This window comes from Moschus berezovskii, chromosome 4 (genome assembly GCF_049115385.1).
Source record: "Moschus berezovskii isolate FMDL1 chromosome 4, NW_MosBer_1.0, whole genome shotgun sequence".
Taxonomy (NCBI): domain Eukaryota; kingdom Metazoa; phylum Chordata; class Mammalia; order Artiodactyla; family Moschidae; genus Moschus; species Moschus berezovskii.
Window position 1 is genome coordinate 18,752,501 of NC_142463.1, and position 19,551 is coordinate 18,772,051.

At 42.4% G+C, this 19,551-nt stretch overlaps 1 protein-coding gene across 1 annotated transcript; it reads left to right on the forward strand.

Moving 5' to 3' along the window:
• The first annotated feature begins 4,090 nt into the window (after nucleotides 1–4,090).
• On the forward strand, nucleotides 4,091–18,538 carry KLF17 (KLF transcription factor 17). The gene is made up of 4 exons (XM_088834985.1): nucleotides 4,091–4,197; nucleotides 4,339–4,432; nucleotides 17,106–17,970; nucleotides 18,291–18,538. Exons 1-4 carry the CDS (start codon nucleotides 4,091–4,093, stop codon nucleotides 18,536–18,538), a joined length of 1,314 nt encoding a protein of 437 aa, XP_088691111.1.
• The last annotated feature ends 1,013 nt before the right edge of the window (nucleotides 18,539–19,551 follow it).

The following is a 19,551-nucleotide window of genomic DNA, read 5'->3' on the forward strand; positions in this document are numbered from 1 at the left end:
GCCAAAGTATCAGGGAAGCCTATCTTATAGGAGGTGCAAGACAGGTAGGAGTTAGTCAGATTGCAGATGCTCTAATGATGAGCAGGAAGGATACTCTAGGCAGAGAAACACGTTCTGGAGACATTAAGTAGCATATGGCTTTTGGAATTACCTTCCTATGATTTGATGGACTGCTTTTCTCTGAGCCTCAGTATGTATAAATGGATGTGATAATCCTCTCTGAATGATGAAAGAAGTGGTGGTGGTGGTCCAGTTGCTCAGTTGTGTCTGATTCTTGCAACCTCATGGACTATAACCCCCCAGGCTACACTGTCCATGGGATTTCCCAGGCAAGAATACTGGAGTGGGCTGCCATTTCCTTCTCCAGGGGATCTTCCTGAACCAGGGATTGAACCTGGGTCTCCTGAATTGCAGGTGGACTAAGCCACCACAGAAGCCCTAAGAGAGATGAGGATGAAAATGTAACAATATAACAATGCCCCGCGCTTGGTACCATGCTTTTTTGTGTATTTGGAATACTTACAGGAATCAGAGCTACCTTGGATGATGGGGTAGAGTGGGTGAAGCGAGAGGTCACTGACCCAAGACTGGAGTTCAGGATGACCTGCCTCTGAGTCATTCCCAGGCCTGAGGCATACTTCTCTAGGACAGTCAGCAGACCATGAGTGTAGTTTTAGGTGGGGGCAGGAAGCAGGACCCCAGGATAATCTCTTCCTCTCCAGTCCCTGGTGTTTCAGATGTCCACAACAAAAATATGTTCTATATGAAAAGACTGAAGGGTGGGTTGTCTCTGTCCTGTTATGCCTTGCCCTGGGGGAAGGGGGGCTGATGAAATAAAGACATAAATGGATTGCTCATGAATCACAGAGCTAATCCTCTCAAGTTCTGGTTGCTAATAGTGAGAATCAGGAAGATTAAGTCAGAGATCCCAAATCTCAAAGCCAGAGTGATGTGAAATTGACATGAAATTAATTAATACATTTGATTTATGAAAATAATTTTGTCCTATAGAGGAATGAGGTGTTAAAAAATGACTGACTCTGTTTGTCAGATATGCTTCATTCCACAAATATTTTCTAAGTGCCATGTTAGAAGAAACACTAGGTGTATGGTAACTGGAAGAGGCGTCAAATGGGAGTCAGAGAAGGCCCATAAAGAGGTGATACCAGAGCTGATACCTGAGCAGGTGTTAGTTATGGAAGCACTGGAGCACTACTTCTCAAGGGCCTGCTCTCAGTCACACCCTTCTTAGTGAAGACACTGATTCTTAAGACTTATCTCACCTGTTACAATAGAGAAGTCCCTGCTCTCACCAAAACTCTCTTGTCCATTTGTACCTTGGGTCCTGTCTATTCTTCCCTTATTGTTGTCACTCCTGCAATTAAACCCTCTCTCTGCTTAAATGTAAGTTTCAGACTCCTTGGAAAAAGCTGTTTACCAACGGTGTGTCTACCTTATCAGCACCTGTTCCCTTCTTACCCACTCCAGTCCGGTTTCCATCTTCTCTGTAATTGCCAAAGTCATAGTCAAAGTCACTGGGGATCTCCACCTTGTCAAATCTCATAGGCTTTTACCTGGTTCTTGGCAACATTCAATGTAGTTTAACATTTCCTCTTTTACATACATGTTTCTCTGGATTTTTTTTTTTCTCCTACCACATGGGGCTTCCCTGGTGGCTCAGATGGTAAAGTGTCTGTCTGCAATGCAGGAGACCTGGGTTCGATCCCTGGGTTGGGAAGATTCCCTGGAGAAGGAAATGGCAACCCCTTCCAGTACTCTTGCCTAGAAAATCCCATGGATTGAGTAGCCTGCACCAGGGGGTCCATGGGGTTGCAAAGAGTTGGACACAACTGAGCAACTTCACTTCACCACACGGCTTGTGGAATCTGGGCCCCCTACAATGGAAGCCCAGAGTCCTAACCAATGGACTGCCAGGGAATTCCCTCTCTGCTTCTTGAAATATAATTTCCTGACTTTTCCTCTATCTGGTGGTTATTTCCCAATGTCTTTGGATGACCTCACTGTTACACCAGATCTTAAATGTAGGGGGAACTTGGGTTCTGTCCTGTTATCTTCCTAGTTGATATCATCCATTCGTATGACCTTAAAACCACCATCTCTATGCTGACAACACCTAAATTTACATTTACACCCCTGATCTCTCTCTGAACATATTTAATTTGTTTGTTGTTTGTTTTAGTTGCTAAGTCATGTCTGACTCTTTTGCAGCCCCATGGGCTGTGGCCCACCAGGCTCCTCAGTCCATGGGATTTCCCAGGCAAGAATACTGGAGTGGGTTGCCACTCCAGGGAATGTTCCCGACCCAGGGATCGAACCCACATCTCCTGCATTGGCAGGTGGGTTGTTTACCTCTGAGTCACCAGGAAAGTCATCTCAAAGTTAACAGGTCTAAAGTGGAATTCTTGTCTCAGCAGCTTCTATATCTTCCCAAATTCCTATCTTTCAGTATTACCAAATGGTGCAGTCAGCACTTGGTTGCTTCCCCAATAATCTAAGGGTCACCTTTAATTCTTCTCTTCCTCCCAGTCCTTTACCATTCAAATCCACTACCAAGTCCCACCTTTTAAAATTCTAAACTATTATTTAATGGTCATCATCACCTTGACCCCCACCTGCCGACCACTGAACAGTGACTTCTCTTTCTTGGAGACAACTGGTGTCTCTGCTTCTTTCTTGTCCATATGCCACAAAGGAATGAAAGGATTATTTTCTTTTTATCAAGGTATAGTTCATTTACAATGTTGTGTTAGTTTCAAGTGTACAGCAAAGTGACTCAGATTCTTTCCCATGATAGGTTATTACAAGATACTAAATATAGTTCCCTGTCCCTGTCTGATAATTATTTTAAAAACTTCAGTTCAGTTCAGTTGCTCAGTCATGTCCGACTCTTTGCGACCCCATGAATCACAGCACACCAGGCCTCCCTGTCCATCACCAACTCCCAGAGTTCACTCAAACTTTTGTCCATCGAGTCAGTGATGCCATCCAGCCATCTCATTCTCTGTCGTCCCCATCTCCACCCCCAATCCTTCCCAGCATCAGACTCTTTTCCAGTGAGTCAACTCATCGCATGAGGTGGCCAAAGTATTGGAGTTTCAACTTTAGCATCAGTCCTTCCAATGAACACCCAGGATTGATCTCCTTTAGAATGGACTGGTTGGATCTCCTTGCAGTCCAAGAGACTCTCAAGAGTCTTCTCCAACACCACAGTTCAAAAGCATCAATTCTTCGGCGATCAGCTTTCTTTTTCACAGTCCAACTCTCACATCCATACATGACCACCGGAAAAACCATAGCCTTGACTTAGATCATACCAATTTCTTGCTTAAAAATCCTTCAGTGGTTTCCCCTCACCCCTGGAATAAAATCCAAACTACTTTCCACAGTCTCCAAGACCCTGCTCATCTCTGCTCTCATGTCATTCCATCCTCCCCCTTTATTCACATCACTGAGGTCACCTGGCCCTCCATTGCCCAACTGGCCTACCAAGCTCTTTCTTCTTCCATCTTCCTCCAATCTTCCTATGTCTGGTTCCTATGTCTCAGCTCCCCTGAGAACCTAGTGCCTGAAACAGAATAGCTCACTTGTCCTGTTTTGTTTTCTCCACAGTGCTCACCGCCATCTAAAATTATGTTGACTACTGATTTTATTATATTCTTTTCCTGTCTGCCCATTTAGGATGAAAATTCCCTGAGCGCAAGGACTTGGTTCTGTCTCGTTTGTCTAGCGCCCAACACACAGGATGAAGTCCCGAAGTACCATAGAAAAAAAGACTGCCTCCCAAAGCTCCCATTTTCAGCTGGTACACTCAAGGCCATCGGTACCCGGCCTATAGCGGAGGCCACGGCAAGAAGCCCGAGCTGGTGGGGTGGTGCTGGAAGCTCTCCTGTCTGCAGACGCCCTACACCCTGACCTGCGGTTCTCTCTAGCCTCTTTCCCTCGTCCATCAAGTCCACATGGCCTCACCGAAGTCTGAAACCTCCGGGTCCCCACCCTCACTTAGGCCGAATAAAAACGCTCAGAAAGGCGGGTGGGGTGGGTAGGGTGGTGAAGACGTGAGACACAAGCAATGAAAGTCCTGAGGTCCCCTGTTAGTGACCCTGCGGCCTCGGGGCGGGATCCGCGCGAGGCTGCAGCGCCGCAGGGTGGGGCCGCGGGTGGGGCCGCGGCCGCCGGGTGGGTCGCGGGTGCGGCCCTTGGCTCCGCCCCCCGCGCGGCGAGAAGTAGACGCCGAGCGCGGTGATTGTGGCGTGGTCGCGCCGGACCCGCGACGCGCCGCGAGCCTCAGCTCTGCCCGGCTGGGGGTCTGGACCCTAGCGCAGTGTCAGTGTGCAACCCATCCCAAGTTCACATGGAGCAGGGGGCCGAGGGCCTGAACCAGTGGCGTATGGCTTCGCACCAGTTCCCTGAGGTGAGTCAGGGCGTCACCCCAGGACACGGCGTGGAGGCTGGAGGAGTCGAGGAAGCAGGAGTCTGGAGGATGAGGGGTCCGAGGAACAGGTTGGGAAGGGAAGGGATGCGAGGAAGAGATCATTAATCGAGTGTCGTTTGTTCCGTTAGTAGTCTTAGCGTTGGGTGCTGGGAGTAAAGAGATTTCAGGTCACCTCTGATAGAGACCTTTTTTGAGTACTCTGGAAAGAAGACAAAGTTGGCGGAAGCAGACAGAGAGGAAAAAATCACTACTTGGCAGGCCTTTGACAGACCCTGGGAATAGGATGGTGAGTTTACCATCAGATATTTCATCGATCGTTTTATTAATAAGTAGCCGGATGATTGGAAGTGTAGAAATGCCTGTAAAGAAGAAATATAGGGGCCACAGTAACACAGAGTAGAGGTGTTTGATCTGATTTAGGACGTGGAGAAGACAGCTGAATATTCATTCTGGGACTGGAGAGAAATGGTTAGGTGAAGGGTTGGCAGGTCCTGAGACCAGAGACAGAATGCCTCCACCTTGGAGGCAGTAAAGATGGAGGAAGAGAACAAGGCAAACAGAGTGATGGGAGAGTGGTCAAGGGGAGGGGAGGCAGGGACTCTGGAACCACCTAAGTCCTGTTGGTTGTTCCAAGAGCAGGGGAAAGCCATTGAAGTGTTTAAGTATGATCAATCACAGTTAAATTTGTTTTTTAAAAAAATACTGATTAATAAATGGTAAAAGATATGATGGTAAACTTACCATTGTACTTCCAGTATCTGTCAAAGGCCTGCCAATTAGTAATTTTTTCCTCCCTATCTGCTTACCACTGACTTTATAACTTTGTCTTCTTCCCTGAGTACTCAAAAGTCTCTATCAGAATCTCTTTAATCCCAGAACCCAATGCTGAAACTATTAACTGAATAAATGACACGTGATTTATGTCCTGGTGGGTATGGGCAGAATTCAAGGCAATAATTAGAAAACTATCATGATAATCCAATCAAAGGGGTGGCTGAACTCGAAAGGTGAGAATGGAAAAAATGGAATAGATCTTGGAGTTGTTTTGGAGGTAGACATCACAAAAATTGGATTGGTGACATTTTCTAGGAGCAAAGGATGAGAAGGAACAGGAATAGTTTTTTCTCCTGGGGATAGGTTGTGGGGTGGGTGAGTGGATAAAGCTGATCTTGGGTTTTGGACTTAGTCCAAAAACTAAGTGCCTTTGGGCTATCCAAATAGACTGAGTATTAAGCATCTGGAAGATTCAGAACAGGTCTGCCCTGGAGCTATTGATTTAAGAATAATTGACTAGAAACAGAAGTGGATGTATTAACATGAGAAAGGTTGCCCAGAGAGTAGCTTAATGCAAAAGGGGACTGAGGAGGAAGGCCACAGTGAAGGGAAGAAGAAAAACCTGGCCAGAGTGTCCCTGTGTTCCGGAGGCCAAGGGGAAGGAACCATTTAAGGAAACAATGGCCATTATTCTTTTTGTGAGAAAAGAATCTAAAAAAGAGTGGGTATATGTGTGCTGCTGCTGCTAAGTCACTTCAGTCGTATCCGACTCTGTGCGACCCCATAGACGGCAGCCCACCAGGCTCCCCCGTCCCTGGGATTCTCCAGGCAGGAACACTGGAGTGGGTTGCCATTTCCTTCTCCAGGTATATGTGTATATATATGTATAACAAATTCACTTTGTTATACAGCAGAAAATAATACAACATTGTAAATCAACTATACTCCAATAAAAATGTTTAAAAAGAAAGAGAACAATGGCCAGTAGTCTCAGAACCTCGTGAAAGGTCAAGCAGGGGAGGACTCTGACACGTGTTTGGACTTGATAACATGGAGATCATCAATGACCTTTATGAAAGCTGTTTCTGTGGAGAAATGGGAGCCAGACCGAACTTGGAGGAATTGAGATAGTGGTAAAGTGTTGTAGACATCCCGAAAGAAGTTTGCCTGTGAAGAATCAGGAAAGGAAAAGGGAGGGAAAAGTGGCTGTGTACCCCAGAAATCCCATCCAATAGATAGATCTCTGGTGCCTATTATGTGCCTACTTTATGTTAGTTACTGAGTATAAGTGGTGAATAAAATGGATGGAGTTTTGATAAAACAGATAGTATGGCAATTTCTTTTCTTCCATAGTCAAAACACATTATTACATCTTCAGAGTTAATGAATGATAATTTCTAAATATCATCTTAGATGTAATTCTTTCAAAATTTAAAAAAAAATTGTTTTGAAATATAGTTGATCTACAATGTCATGTTAATTTATGCTGTACAGCAAAGTGATTCAATCATACACACTTATGTATTCTTTTTCATATTCTTTTCCATTACGGTTTATCAAAGGATATTATATAGTTCTCTGTGCTATATAGTAGCAACGTGTTTACTTTGATGTAATTCTTATTCAAATTCCTAGTTGCTCCTAAAATGTCCTTTCCAGTTAAGTGTGTCCAAACCAAAATCCACTTTAAGTCTCTGAAATTAGAAGAGTTTTCTTTTTTCCTTACTGACCTTTCATTTTTCATCTTATCAACTTTTGCCTTGTAGACTATTCCTCCTTGCGGACTTATCAGATCGCTTTCTTGTGGTATGATTTCGGTTCAGTTCAGTCACTCAGTCATGTCCGACTCTTTGTGACCCCGTGGACTGCAGCACACCAGGCCTCCCTGTCCATCACCAACTCCTGGAGTTGACTCAAACTCATCTCCATTGAGTCAGTGATGCCATCCAACCATCTCATCCTCTGTCATCCCCTTCTCCTCCCACCTTCAATCTTTCCCAGCATCAGGGTCTTTTCAAATAAGTCGGTTCTTCGCATCAGGTGGTTAAAGTATTGGAGTTTCAGCTTTGACATCAGTCCTTCCAATATCCTGAATATTCAGGACTAATTTCCTTTATTTACTGTGGACTGGTTGGATCTCCTTGCAGTCCAAGGGACTCTCAAGAGTCTTCTCCAACACCACAGTTCAAAAGCATAAATTCTTCAGTGCTCAGCTTTCTTTATAGTCCAACTCTCACATCCATACATGACTACTGGAAAAACCATAGCCTTGACTAGATGGACCTTTGTTGGCAAAATAATGTCTCTGCTTTTTAATATGCTATCTAGGTTGGTCATAACTTTTCTTACAAGGAGTAAGCGTCTTTTAATTTCATGGCTGCAGTCACCATCTGCAGTGATTTTGGAGCCCCCCAAAATAAAGTCTGTCATTGTTCTATTGTTTTCCTATGTATTTGCCATAAAGTGATGGGACCAGATGCCATGATCTTAGTTTTCTGAATGTTGAGCTTTAAGCCAACTTTTTCACGCTCCTCTTTCACTTTCATTATTATGATTTAGCTTGATCTAAATTATTATATACTGTATTCATTCTGAAGATGTTAAAGCTGATTGGATTCCTGATTCGGGGTAAGGATGTCTCAAAGGTACTATCCGGAGATACATCTGGCTCCCACCTTTGGTGTGGCCCTTGAATTAGGGGAGAGAAAAGCCTCATTGATCTATTTGAACTTATATTTCAGCTTTATTGTCAGAAAGTAATTTGTAATTTTACCTTGGATCCATCCAAATGTCCCCCTCCCCACTTATCATTCACTTTCATTTAAACAAATACTAATTTTTCCTTAACCAAAAGTTCCCTTAGAGGTTATAAATTGATTTTCCACTTCCACCATTCCTTCTGTATTAGTTTGTACTTTTCTGTAAAGTAGGATTTTTCTTAAACAACTGGAATCATTTGGTGAATTTGAAGTAATAGTTTCCTATTTCAGACAGAATAAATGCTTAATTTTTCACTTCAATTCACAATGTTCAGAGCTGGGATAATAGCTGACCCATTGTCACTTTTGGTTCATGAATTTTCATAGATTTAATCTATTAAAATGAACAATTGTTCTTTTTGATTCTTAAATTTTTACAAATGTGGCCAGTGGGAACCCCTTCTGTGCCCCTTCTTAAACATTTAAAAAATTATGGTAAAATCTGTGTAACATAAAAATATCGTTATATGTAGTTATGTTTATATGGTTCAGTGGGATTAAAGACATTCACATTACTACTTTCTGTATCCTTGAATTTGACTTCCTTAAGTATCTCATGAATGGAACCATAGATTGTTTTTTTGACTGGCTTATTTCACTTGGCTTAATGTCTTAATGTTGAAGCCTGTGTCAGAATTTCCTTCCATTTTAAGACTGAATGATATTCTACTATATATGTATATATATCGTATTTTGTTTATCTGTTGATGGACACTCGGCTTGCTTCCACATTTTGGCTATTGTGAATAATGCTGGTCTGAATATGTGTGTAACATATCTATTCTAGTCCTTGCTTTCGAATGGGTTGCCTTTAGGCTCTTTTGATAGTGTCTTATGATGCACAAGTTTTAAACTTTGATGAAGTCAATTTTGTCCATATTTTCTTTTATTACCAGTGCCTTCAATATCATCTCTTAGAAATTATTGCCAGTTCAATATCATGAAACTTTTCTACTTTTTCCCCAAGAGTTTTATAGTTTGGCTCTTTTTATCCATTTTGAGTTAATTTTGTATGTGTGTGTGTGTTTTTAAACCCTTGCCTGAGATCAACATGTACACACTGCTATATTTATTTATTTATTTATTTTTGGCTGTGTGGGGTCTTCATTGCTGCATGTAGGCTTTCTCTAGTTGCAGAGAGCAGGGGCTACTCTCTAGCTGTGATCACTTCTCTGGTAGTGGAGCACAGGTTCTAGGCCTTCTGACTTCAGTAGTTGCAGCACAGGGGCTTGTTAGTTGTGGCTTGTGGACCCTGGAGCATACACGCTTCAGGAGTTGTGGCTTGTGGGCTCCAGACTCGGGGCTCAGTAGTTGTGGTACATGGGCTTAGTTGTTCTGAGGCATGTGGACTCTTCCCAGACCAAGGATCAAAACTGAGTCCCCTGCCTTGGCAAGTAGCTTCTTATCCACTGCATTCACCACCAGGGAAATCCGTGTATATGGTGTTAGGTAAGGGTCCAACTTCATTTCTTTGCATGTGGTTATCCAATTATAACAGCACCATTTATTGAAAAGATTGTCGTTTCCCCTATTGAATGGTCTTGTCATCTTTTGACAGTCATTTGACCATATATGTAAGGATTTATTTCTTGACTTTCTTCCTTTCTGTTGGTCTATCCTTAATGCCAAAAATATGTTTGCTTTTTTTTGTTTGTTTTTTGGATTTTTGTACCTATATTCATAAAAATGTTTGTTTATAGTTTTTTTTTACTTGTAATATCTTTGTCTAGCTTTGGTATCAGGGCAATGCTTAGCTCATAGATTGGATTAAGAAGTAGTCCCCTTGTTGCAGTTTGAAAAAAAAAAGTATTTAGCTGCATGGAGTCTTAGTGGCACTTGGGATCTTCGTTGCATCATGCAGGATCTCTAGTTGTGGAGCGTGGGCTCAGTAGTTGGCAGCACGTAGGCTTAGTTGCCCTGCAGAGTATAGAATCTTAATTCCCCAACCAGGGACTGAACCCGGATCCCCTGCATTGTATGGTGGATTCTTAGCCACTGGACCACCAGGGAAGTCCCCTTTTCAATTTTTTGTTAGAATTTGAGAAGCATTGACATTTTTCTTTAAATGTTTAGTGTAGGATTCAGCATGAAGCCATCAGGTTCAGGATCTTTCTTTGTCCTGGAAGCTTTTGGTTACTGATTCACTAGTTGTGGGTGTATTCAGATTTTCTATTTTTTCATATTTTGGTATTGGTATGTATTGTTTTTCTGTGATTTTATCCATTTCATTTAGATTATCCTATTTGTTGGCATGCAACTGTTCATAGTACTCTATTCTTAAATTTTTCATTTCTATATAATTCGTAGTAATGTCTTCACTTTAATTTCTGCTATCAGTAACTTGAGTCTTCTCTTTGTCTTGATCAGTCTAGCTAAAGGTTTGGAATTTTGTTAATCTTTCCCAAAAGCCAACTTTTGGTTTCAGTAATATTTCTCTAATATTTCTTTCCTGCCAACTTTGGGTTAATTTGTTCTTTTTCTAGTTCCTTAAGGCATAAAGCTAGGTTGTTGGTTTGAGATCTTTTTAAATTATAAGCATTTATGGTTATAAATTCCCTCTTAGCATTGCTTTTGCTGTACCTTGCAAGTTTTTTATTGTTGTTTTCATTTTTGTTTGTCTAAGTATTTTCTAATTTCCCTTGTGATTTCTTTTTTTGACCTATTGGTTTTTTAAGAGTATGCTGTTTAATTCCATAAATTTAGATATTTTCCAGCATTCTTGTTATTATTGATTTCTGTCTTTTAACATCTCTTGAGCCTTAATTTGTGACCTGACATGATCTATTCTGAAGAAGAATGTACCATGTGCATTTGAGGAGAATGTGTACCTTGTTGTTGAGTAGAGTGTTCTGTATATGTGTGCTGTATCTAGTTGGTTTATGTTTTCTTCAACTTCTGTTTCCCTACTCATCTTCTGTCTGGTTGTTCTATTTATTATTTAGAGTGAGATATTGACATCTCCAGCTGTTACTTAGAACTGTTTATTTGTCCTTTCACTTCTGTCAGTTTTGGTTTCAGATGCTTTGACCTATTATTAGGTGTAAAGCTTTATAATCATACATCTTTTTGCTGTGTTGAACCTTTATTAATATACTGATATATAATATCCTTTGTCTCTTGAAACTTTTTTGGTTTAAAGTCTATTGTGTTTGATAGCCACTAGGATAGCCATGCCAGCTCTTCTGTTTACTATTTCCATGGCGTATCTTTTCCCATCTTTTCACTTTCAGCCTTTTTTTGTCTCTGGATCTAAAGTAGTCTCTTGTAAACAATATATAATTAGACCATGTTTATTTGAATCCATTCTTCCAACCTCTGTCTGGATTGGAGAGTTTAAACTGTTTATATTTAAAGTAATTAATGAGAAGGAGGGACTTCTGTCGTTTTGCTCTTTGTTTTCAGTATGCATTTAGCTTTCTTGCCCCTTGTTTCCTGTATTATATCTTTTGTGTTTAGTTGATTTTTTTTTTCATAGTGAAACTTTAATTCCCTTCTCATTTCCTTTTGTATATATAACTATTTTCTTTGTGTTCACTATATGGATTAAATTTTACATCCCAAAATTATAACATACTAATTTGAATTTATACCACTTTAATGTGATTAAAATAAAAGCTCCATCCAGTCCTGTCCCCATTTCAATTCAGTTATTAATGTCACAGGGTTACATCTTTATGTATTAAGAGTCCAAAAACACAAAGTAGTCACATTTTTTATGCATTGGTACCTAAGAAAACTGTTTTCCTTCATTCTCACTCTCAACACTTAGGACATCAGATCCGTGGGTTTTCGGGAGCAAGAAACTAACTGCCTGGAATTAGTGCCCAGTCTTGCAGCTTAAGGGCGTAATCCCACAGACTGTCCCCTACCCTTTATTTCCTCTTTTCTTTAATATTTATTTTTAAATTTAAAAAATAATTTTATTTATATTATTTATTTTTGGCTGTGCTGGGTCTTTGTTGCTGTGTGGGTTTTCCTCTAGTTGCAGTGTGAGGGCTTCTTATTGCAGTGGACTGTCTCGTTGTGGAGCTCAGGCTTCAGTAGTGGTGACACGTGGGCTCAGCTGTCGCAGCTCCTGGACCCTAGAACGCAGGCCCAGTAGTGGTGACACGTGGGCTCAGCTGTCGCAGCTGCTGGACCCTAGAACGCAGGCCCAGTAGTTGTGCTGCACAGGCTTAGTTACTCCACGGCACGTGGGACCTTCTCAGCCCAGAGATCAATCCCATGTCTCTTGCATTGGCAGGCGGATCTTTTTACCACTGAGCCACCAGGGAAACCCCGTTATTTTTATTTATTTGGCTGTGCTGGGTCTTAGTTGTGGCATGAAGGATTTTTAGTTGAGGCATACAAGATCCTGAAGTTGCAGCATGTGGGACCTTGAGTTGTGGCGTGGGAACTCTTCGTGGCATGTGGCATCTAGTTTCCTCACTTTGGATGGAGCCCAGGCCCTCTGCATTGGGAGCATTGAATCTTAGCCAAGGGACAGCCAGGGAAGTCCTTACCCCCTGATTCAGACACCAGTCACAAGTCCAGGTTGTCACCTTGGCTTCTGATCAACTGTCTGTAAATTGGGACCAGTTTCTATGACCTCCTCCTGAGATCTGATAATCTTCTAGAGTAGCTCACAGAACCCAGGAAAAGTTTATTTACTATTGCTGATTCATTACAAAATGATATCTTAAAGAATACAACTGAACAGCCAGATAAAGAGCAACATAGAGAGTGAGGTGTGGGAAAGGGGCACAGAGCTTCCATTCCATCTCTTAGGTACACCACCCTCCTAGCACCTCCATACGTTCAACAACCCAGAAGCTCTCTGAGCTCTGTACTTTGGGGATTTTTATGGAGACTTGATCATGTAGACATCATCAATTATTAATTCATTTTCTAGGCCCTCTCTTATCTCTGGAGAATGAGGGATATGACCCCAAATTCCAAGCTTCTAATGATGGCTTGGTCTTTCTGGTGACCAGCCCCTAACCAGAAGGTCACCAAGAGTCACCTCATTAGAACAAAAGATGCTCTAATGGTAATAAACTCTTCCAGCATTTATCTGGGAATAACTTAATACCTCCTTCATATTTGAAGGACAGTTTTGCAGTTATAAGATTTTTGGTTAGACAGTTTTTTTCAGCATTTTAAATATATCAACCCACACTGCCTTTTGGCATCCAAGGTTTCTAATGAGAAATCTGTTAATAATCTTATCTGCGATCCCTTATATGTGATGAGTTAACTTTCTTACTGCTCTCAAGATTCTCTTTGTCTTTAGACAGTTTGATTATAATGTGTCTCAGTGAGGATTTCCTTGATTGATTTTATCCTACTTGAAGTTCGCTGAGCTCTTTGGAGGGCTATATGCGTGCCTTTCATCACATTTGAGATGTTTTCACCCATCATTTCTTCAAGCAGTCTCTCTGCTCCTTTCTCTCTCTCTTCTAGGATTCCCACAGTGCATTTGTTGATCTGCTTGATGTTGTCCCACAGGTCCTTTAGGTGCTCATTTCAGTTTTCTTCAGTCTTTTTTTCTGCTTGTTCCTCAACTTGACAATTTCAATCGTCCTATCTTCAAATTAGCTGACTCTTCTGCCTACTCAAATCTGCTTTTGAATCCCTCTAGTCAGTTTTATTTTAGTTATTATATTTTTAAGCTCCAGAAGTTTTTAGTTTATTTTTAAGTTTTCTGTCTCTTTATCAAAATTACCATTTTGTTCATACATCAGTTTTGTGACTTTGTCCACATCTTCTTTTGGCTCTTTGAGCATCTTTAAGACAGACAGTTGTTTTAAATTCTTTGTGTAGGAAGTTCACCATCTGGTCTTTCTTAGACATTTCTGTTTATTTGTTCCCCCTTTGAATGGGTCATAACATTTCTGTCCTTTTATGACTCATGATTTTTTATTGTTGAAAACAGGACATTTGAATCTTATGATGTAGGAACTCTGGAAATTCTTCCTCTTCCTCAGGGTTTACTGATTTTGTTTATAGTTTTATTTAAATTGGTGTCCATTGTCTCTGTGACAACATCAGCCTGAGAAGTAAGCTTAAGGTTTCCCAGATATAAAATATCTGGAGTCTGGATCTTTTCTTAGGTATGTGTGGTGACTTTCTAAATTTTCCATATATGTGGTTGCTTTTGAGTTTGTGTGTGTGTGTGTGTGTGTGTGCGCGCTCAGTCGCTTCAGTTGTGTCTGACTTTTTTTTATTTTCCATATATGTGGTTGCTTTTGAGTTTGTGTGTCTGTGTGTGTGTGTGTGTGTGTGCTCAGTCGCTTCAGTTGTGTCTGACTTTTTTTTATTTTCCATATATGTGGTTGCTTTTGAGTTTGTGTGTTTGTGTGTGTGTGCTCAGTTGCTTTAGTCGCATCTGACTTTTTTTGACCCCAAGGACTAGCAGACCAGGCTCCTCTGTCCATGGGATTCTCCAGGCAAGAATACTGGAGCAGGTTGCCATTTCCTCCTTTAGGGTATCTTCCTGACCCAGGGACTGAACCCTCTTCTGTGTCTCCTTTATTTCAGGCAGATTCTTTACCCACTGAACCACCTGGGAAGCTTTTAAGTATACTTTTTCTTAAATGTATGGTTCCCAAAAGGTGAAAAAGGGAAAAATGAAGGAAGAAGGAAACATGCCAGGGAGTTCCCTGGCGGTCCACTGGTTAAGACTCTGTGCTTCTACTGCAGGGGGCACAGTTTCCATATCTGGTCTGGGAACTAAGATCCCGCAAGCCATGCAACATGGCCAGAGAGAGAGAAATAGGTGCCAATCCTTTTAAATACCCTGTAGGTTCTGTCATTTTGGAGGAGGAAGTTTGTGACAATTGCAGTGGGAGTTTCAACAATGGCTTCCCACCTGTTTCTGCACCTCATGATCAGAAGCAGCAGTTAGTGATTAGAACACAGATTATGCATTATTTGGAGCACAAAGTTTTCATTGCCCACTCTGGTTCCCACAAGCTGAGACAGGCTGCTCCAGAAATGTGCACAGCTTCCTTGTATGGGACCCAGGATGTTTGGGGATAGGCACTAACTACTTAAGAGCTGAAACTGACTGAAATTAACTGCAGCCTACCTTTCACACCTTCCCTTGAAGTCCCAAGCATTTAATAGACTCCATTGTTCCAAAGTAATTACATCAGGCAAATTCTGCAGTCAGAGAAGTGAATTCCTGGTGCTTCCTACTCTGCTGTCTTCCCTGGTGTCACTTCAGCTGTTGTCCATTTGACACGGTCCTAATTATCTTGGGAAGTTCCCTTATTTTCTGGCACAATAAGAAGCACCAGGTTGATTTATTCATTCCTTGCTCCGGACTTGGAGTCAGGAAATTCTCCCAACTCCTCCTTTTAGTAAGGAATGGAATTGAAGGCAAAAATCTGAGCATGAGAGATTTGTGCTTGTATAAAACATTTCCTATTTCAATATAGCATTATTTTTGTTTCTGATTTTTATAATTTCACTTATACTGAAAATCCAGATTTCTCACAGTATTATGTTAAAACCTTTTTATTGTGATAAATAGCACTCAAACAAAAGTGTGACCGTAAGTGCACAGTTTAACGGGTTATTACAGAAAAAGGACCTTTGAAACACTGTTAGCACCACTGAAGCCCCTATGGTTTCCCTTATCATTGTCTCCTGGCCTCCCTCCCCTCTATTATTACTCATAGCCTCTTGTCTGGACATAACTTCATGAATTCCTCTGTCTACCCTGTGGTGTTCCTGTAATTGGTAAAAGCTGCAATTGCTTTCTTAAGTTTTGTTTTCCTTTTTTTTTTTTTAAACTTGTGTTTGAATGTTGTTAATTTTTCCTTGATCTCCAACAACACTTTTCTGGTGAATTTTCATTCTGTTTTGAGAAATTACAATCTTCACTTTCTGTTTTAGTATCTTCTGTGGATACTGTATTTTACTCATGTTTTGGTTTCCATATTTGGATGGATTGGTCTTTCTGGAGAGATACTGGGGTTGTGTTCCCAGTTTCTCAGCTCAAGAGCTCTCTCTATGGCAACAGTAATTGACAACTTTAAAAAATATGATCCTTGGATCCTGTCCTGTTTCAAGAAATTCTACCACCAATCTTTTCTCTTTTCCCTTAATATCAGTCAATCGAGGAATACTGCCCTTGACTTCCAAGACAATCCCCCACCCTTTTAAAAAGTGCTTTTAAAAGCCTTCCCCTTTTCTTCACTTCACCAATGCTTGATCTCACTGCATTCCTACTCAGATGAGAGCCTCTTTTTTTTTTTTTTTCCTAAATTCATACCTCTAAAATTTTTACATTTAATTTTGGTTGTGGTGGGCCTTTGTTGCAACACACAGTCTTTCTCTAGGTGTGGTGAGTGGGCTCCTCATTGCAATGACTTCTCCTGCTGGAGCACGGGCTTTAGGAGAGTGCTCAGTAGTTGTGGCACACAGGCTTACTTGCTCTGTAGCATATGGGATCTTCCTGGACCAGGGATCCAACCTGTGTCCCCTGCACTGGCAGGCAGATTCTTAACCACTGGACCACCAGGGAATTCCTGAGAGCCTCTTCTGTAGGTAAATATTTCTGAATGGTTTCTAAGTTTTGCCAAAGCCGAGACGTGTCTGAACCCTCCATTCTTCTTACCTTTATGGTTTTCTGAACCTGTTCTGCTAGTTTGGGATGATCTTTCACCCTCACACTTAAACATAATCTGGAATTTGAGAGTTTCCTCAAGAGTCTTAGCTGAAAGTACAGATTGTGGAATATTTTATTTGCTCTTTATACTTTTTATGAAATAAAACTAAAAAAGCAGGTAGAGTGGCATGAGTCACTTCTGGGCTCCCACCATGTTTCTGTCAGCCAGATTGGCATTTTATTTATTTATTTGCCACACTGTGTGGCTTGTGGGATCTTAGTTTCCTGAACAGGGATCGAACCCAAGCTCCATGCAGTGGAAGCAAGGAGGCTTAACTACTAGACTACCAGGGAAGTCCCTCAGACTTGCATTTTAGAAAACTCAAACTGGAGAATGGCCTGAAGGTGTGATAATTCAGACAAGAGATGATGAGGATTTGGATTAAGGTGGGGTCTGGAAATGGGGACATGTGGAAGTGAGGTTTAAGCTATGGTGAATCTCCCTTGACTTTCTTTCTCCAAGGATGCTGAGAAGTCAATGTCCATCTTGAACATGTCTTCATCTCCTGGAAGCAGTGGAATGCACGCCTCTTGGAACCATAGTGTATTAGGCATTCAACACATCCCTCAGTGCACAGAGCTGCAGAGAATCCCCTTGGCTTCTGCTGAGGCACCCAGGCAGAGTGCCAGTGAAATGGGGCCACAGTTCAGTATGGCATTGCCTGACCACTGTATGAGCTACTGCCCCCAACTGACTTTCACCCCTTCCCAGATGACTTTCACTCAAGGAATGTCTCCTTCGCAGCCAGGAATGATGATTTTCAAGGAACCCCAGATGATGCCCTTAGGAGAGCCCAATATTCCAGGGATGACCATGACCTTTGGTGGGAATCTAAGGATGCCCCTTAATGGGCCACCAGCCTCACCTCCCAGTGGAATCCCATTGATGTCCCACATCAGAATGAGAACAATGTCTTATCCTGGCCTCCCAACAGTAGCTTCTAACAGAGACCCTTTACCACCCAAAACATTATTAAATCCAACCGTGCCTTCCACCGAGGCCCAAGCAATGCTCCCTTCTGTGGCTCAGATGTTGCCTCCTAGAGAGCCCCACAACTTTGGGATGCCCCCGGGTGGATCTCCATTATTGCTGACTTTGGAATCCCAGGGCTCTTTTGTGAACCAGCCAGTCTCCCAAGAAGACCCCTTCCTACCTAAGAAGCCCATACCTGCTCCACAAAGAGCAGAACAGCAGTACCTCGGGACCCAGGAAAAGGCTTCCAGGCGGAGATCCCCAGTTTCAAGGCCTTACCGCTGCGATTATGAGAACTGTGAAAAAGCTTACACTAAGCGCTCCCACCTTGTGAGTCACCAACGCAAACACACAGGTAAATGAAGTATCAGACATGTAGGGTGGGTGGAGAAATCTCTGGGTTTTCGATTTGTGGGGGACCCCTGGTTTGTAATGGTTTGGAATTAGCCCGTCATCCTTAAAGCTTGGGATCAAGCTCCGGTGACCCCACTGACCTGCCTTCCCACAGTCTGGTCTGCCTGTGCCGAGATGATGGAGACTGCTAGTTAGGCCATCTCCTCACTGCTTTCCTACATTTTTCCTTCTGATTCCTCAACATTGACAGCTCTGCTTCATCAAGTCAGACCCCTTTCTTCCTCCCTGCTAGCCTGTTCCTTTAAATTCCTTCTCTCCCAGGTGAACGGCCCTATAAATGCACGTGGGAAGCCTGTACCTGGTCCTTTTTCCGTTCTGATGAACTTGGAAGACATACTCGGATACACACCAAACATCGACCACATAAATGTGACCAGTGCGGCCGACAGTTCATGAGATCTGACCATCTCAGGCAACACCAAAGGACTCATATGAGGACTCCAAGATCTCCAGACCCACCGGCTGACAGTGGATATATGGCTGGTCCTCGTCCTACTCCTGGTCTTTAGGTCAATCTGCTCATCCCCTCATTTTGGCTTCTCCACCCAGATCCTGCGTGCCTCTGACCAGCTAGTCTCTTTGGTGGGTGTAGGCTTTGATGAAGACACTAAGATTATGAGGCAATGGTGAAGCCCATATGAGCTCTGGACCCAGTCAGGGCTCCTCAGAAACTGTGTTGGATATCCACACATCTCTGGGGCCACCTACTTGTGTCAAGTTCAGCCACATGGGAAGATGGAGCAAAGTAAAGAATGGGAGCTTTATTCAAAAGCTCTTTATCTTATGTCACTCCCAGCTTGAAACCCTTTAGCGACTCTCCTTTGCCTGCTATACAGAATCCAAGTTCCTTATCTTGGTCTTTGACAGTTTCCAGAGCCAGACTATGTTCAAATCCTGAATTTACCACTTACTAACCATGTGACCTTGGGAAAGGTTTTTGATCATTGTGCCAGGTTTCCTCTTCTGATAAATGAGAAAAACAGTATTGGACTGTTGTGAACATGTCTTATGTTCAATAGCAAATGCTCTCTGGCACTCACTAGCCACATATCCAGTTTGTCTCCTCCCATCATTTCCAGACTTGGATGAAATGCTCCCCACAGGACATGGGATCTGACATCTCAAGTAGCCACTAGCAACCCAGGAGTGTGTAAGAGTTCATGCTCCAGGCATAGTGTTTGACTGTTGGGAGTTGGGAGAAATCCAGGCAGATAAATTCCCTCTTCTTCCCTCCCTTCCCTGAATTGGTGCAAGATTTCTCCCAGTGGGGAGACCTCCTAGGCAGCCAGTGCACACAGCTTCTGCGCCTCTTCCAGGCTTGTCATGAAGCAGACTCAGTGTGCTGTCACCTTGCATTACCTCCCATTCTTTCTTACCTTGTGTCCCTTTTCTCATCCTCAATGGCCTGGGTTTTTGTCACCCAAATAAAACATTGATACCTAGTTCATGTTCCAGGCTCTGTTTTCTAGGTGACTTGCGGGTGGAGGATGTTAGACGGGGACAAAGAAGGATGAACCCCACT

Bases quoted from the DNA above. Each gene is read 5' to 3' on its own strand.
- KLF17 (XM_088834985.1), top strand. From the start codon at position 4,091: ATGAAAGTCCTGAGGTCCCCTGTTAGTGACCCTGCGGCCTCGGGGCGG. The intron at 4,433-17,105 runs GTGAGTCAGGGC...TCTTTCTCCAAG, and splicing joins CTTCGCACCAGTTCCCTGAG to GATGCTGAGAAGTCAATGTC. The intron at 17,971-18,290 runs GTAAATGAAGTA...CTTCTCTCCCAG, and splicing joins TCACCAACGCAAACACACAG to GTGAACGGCCCTATAAATGC.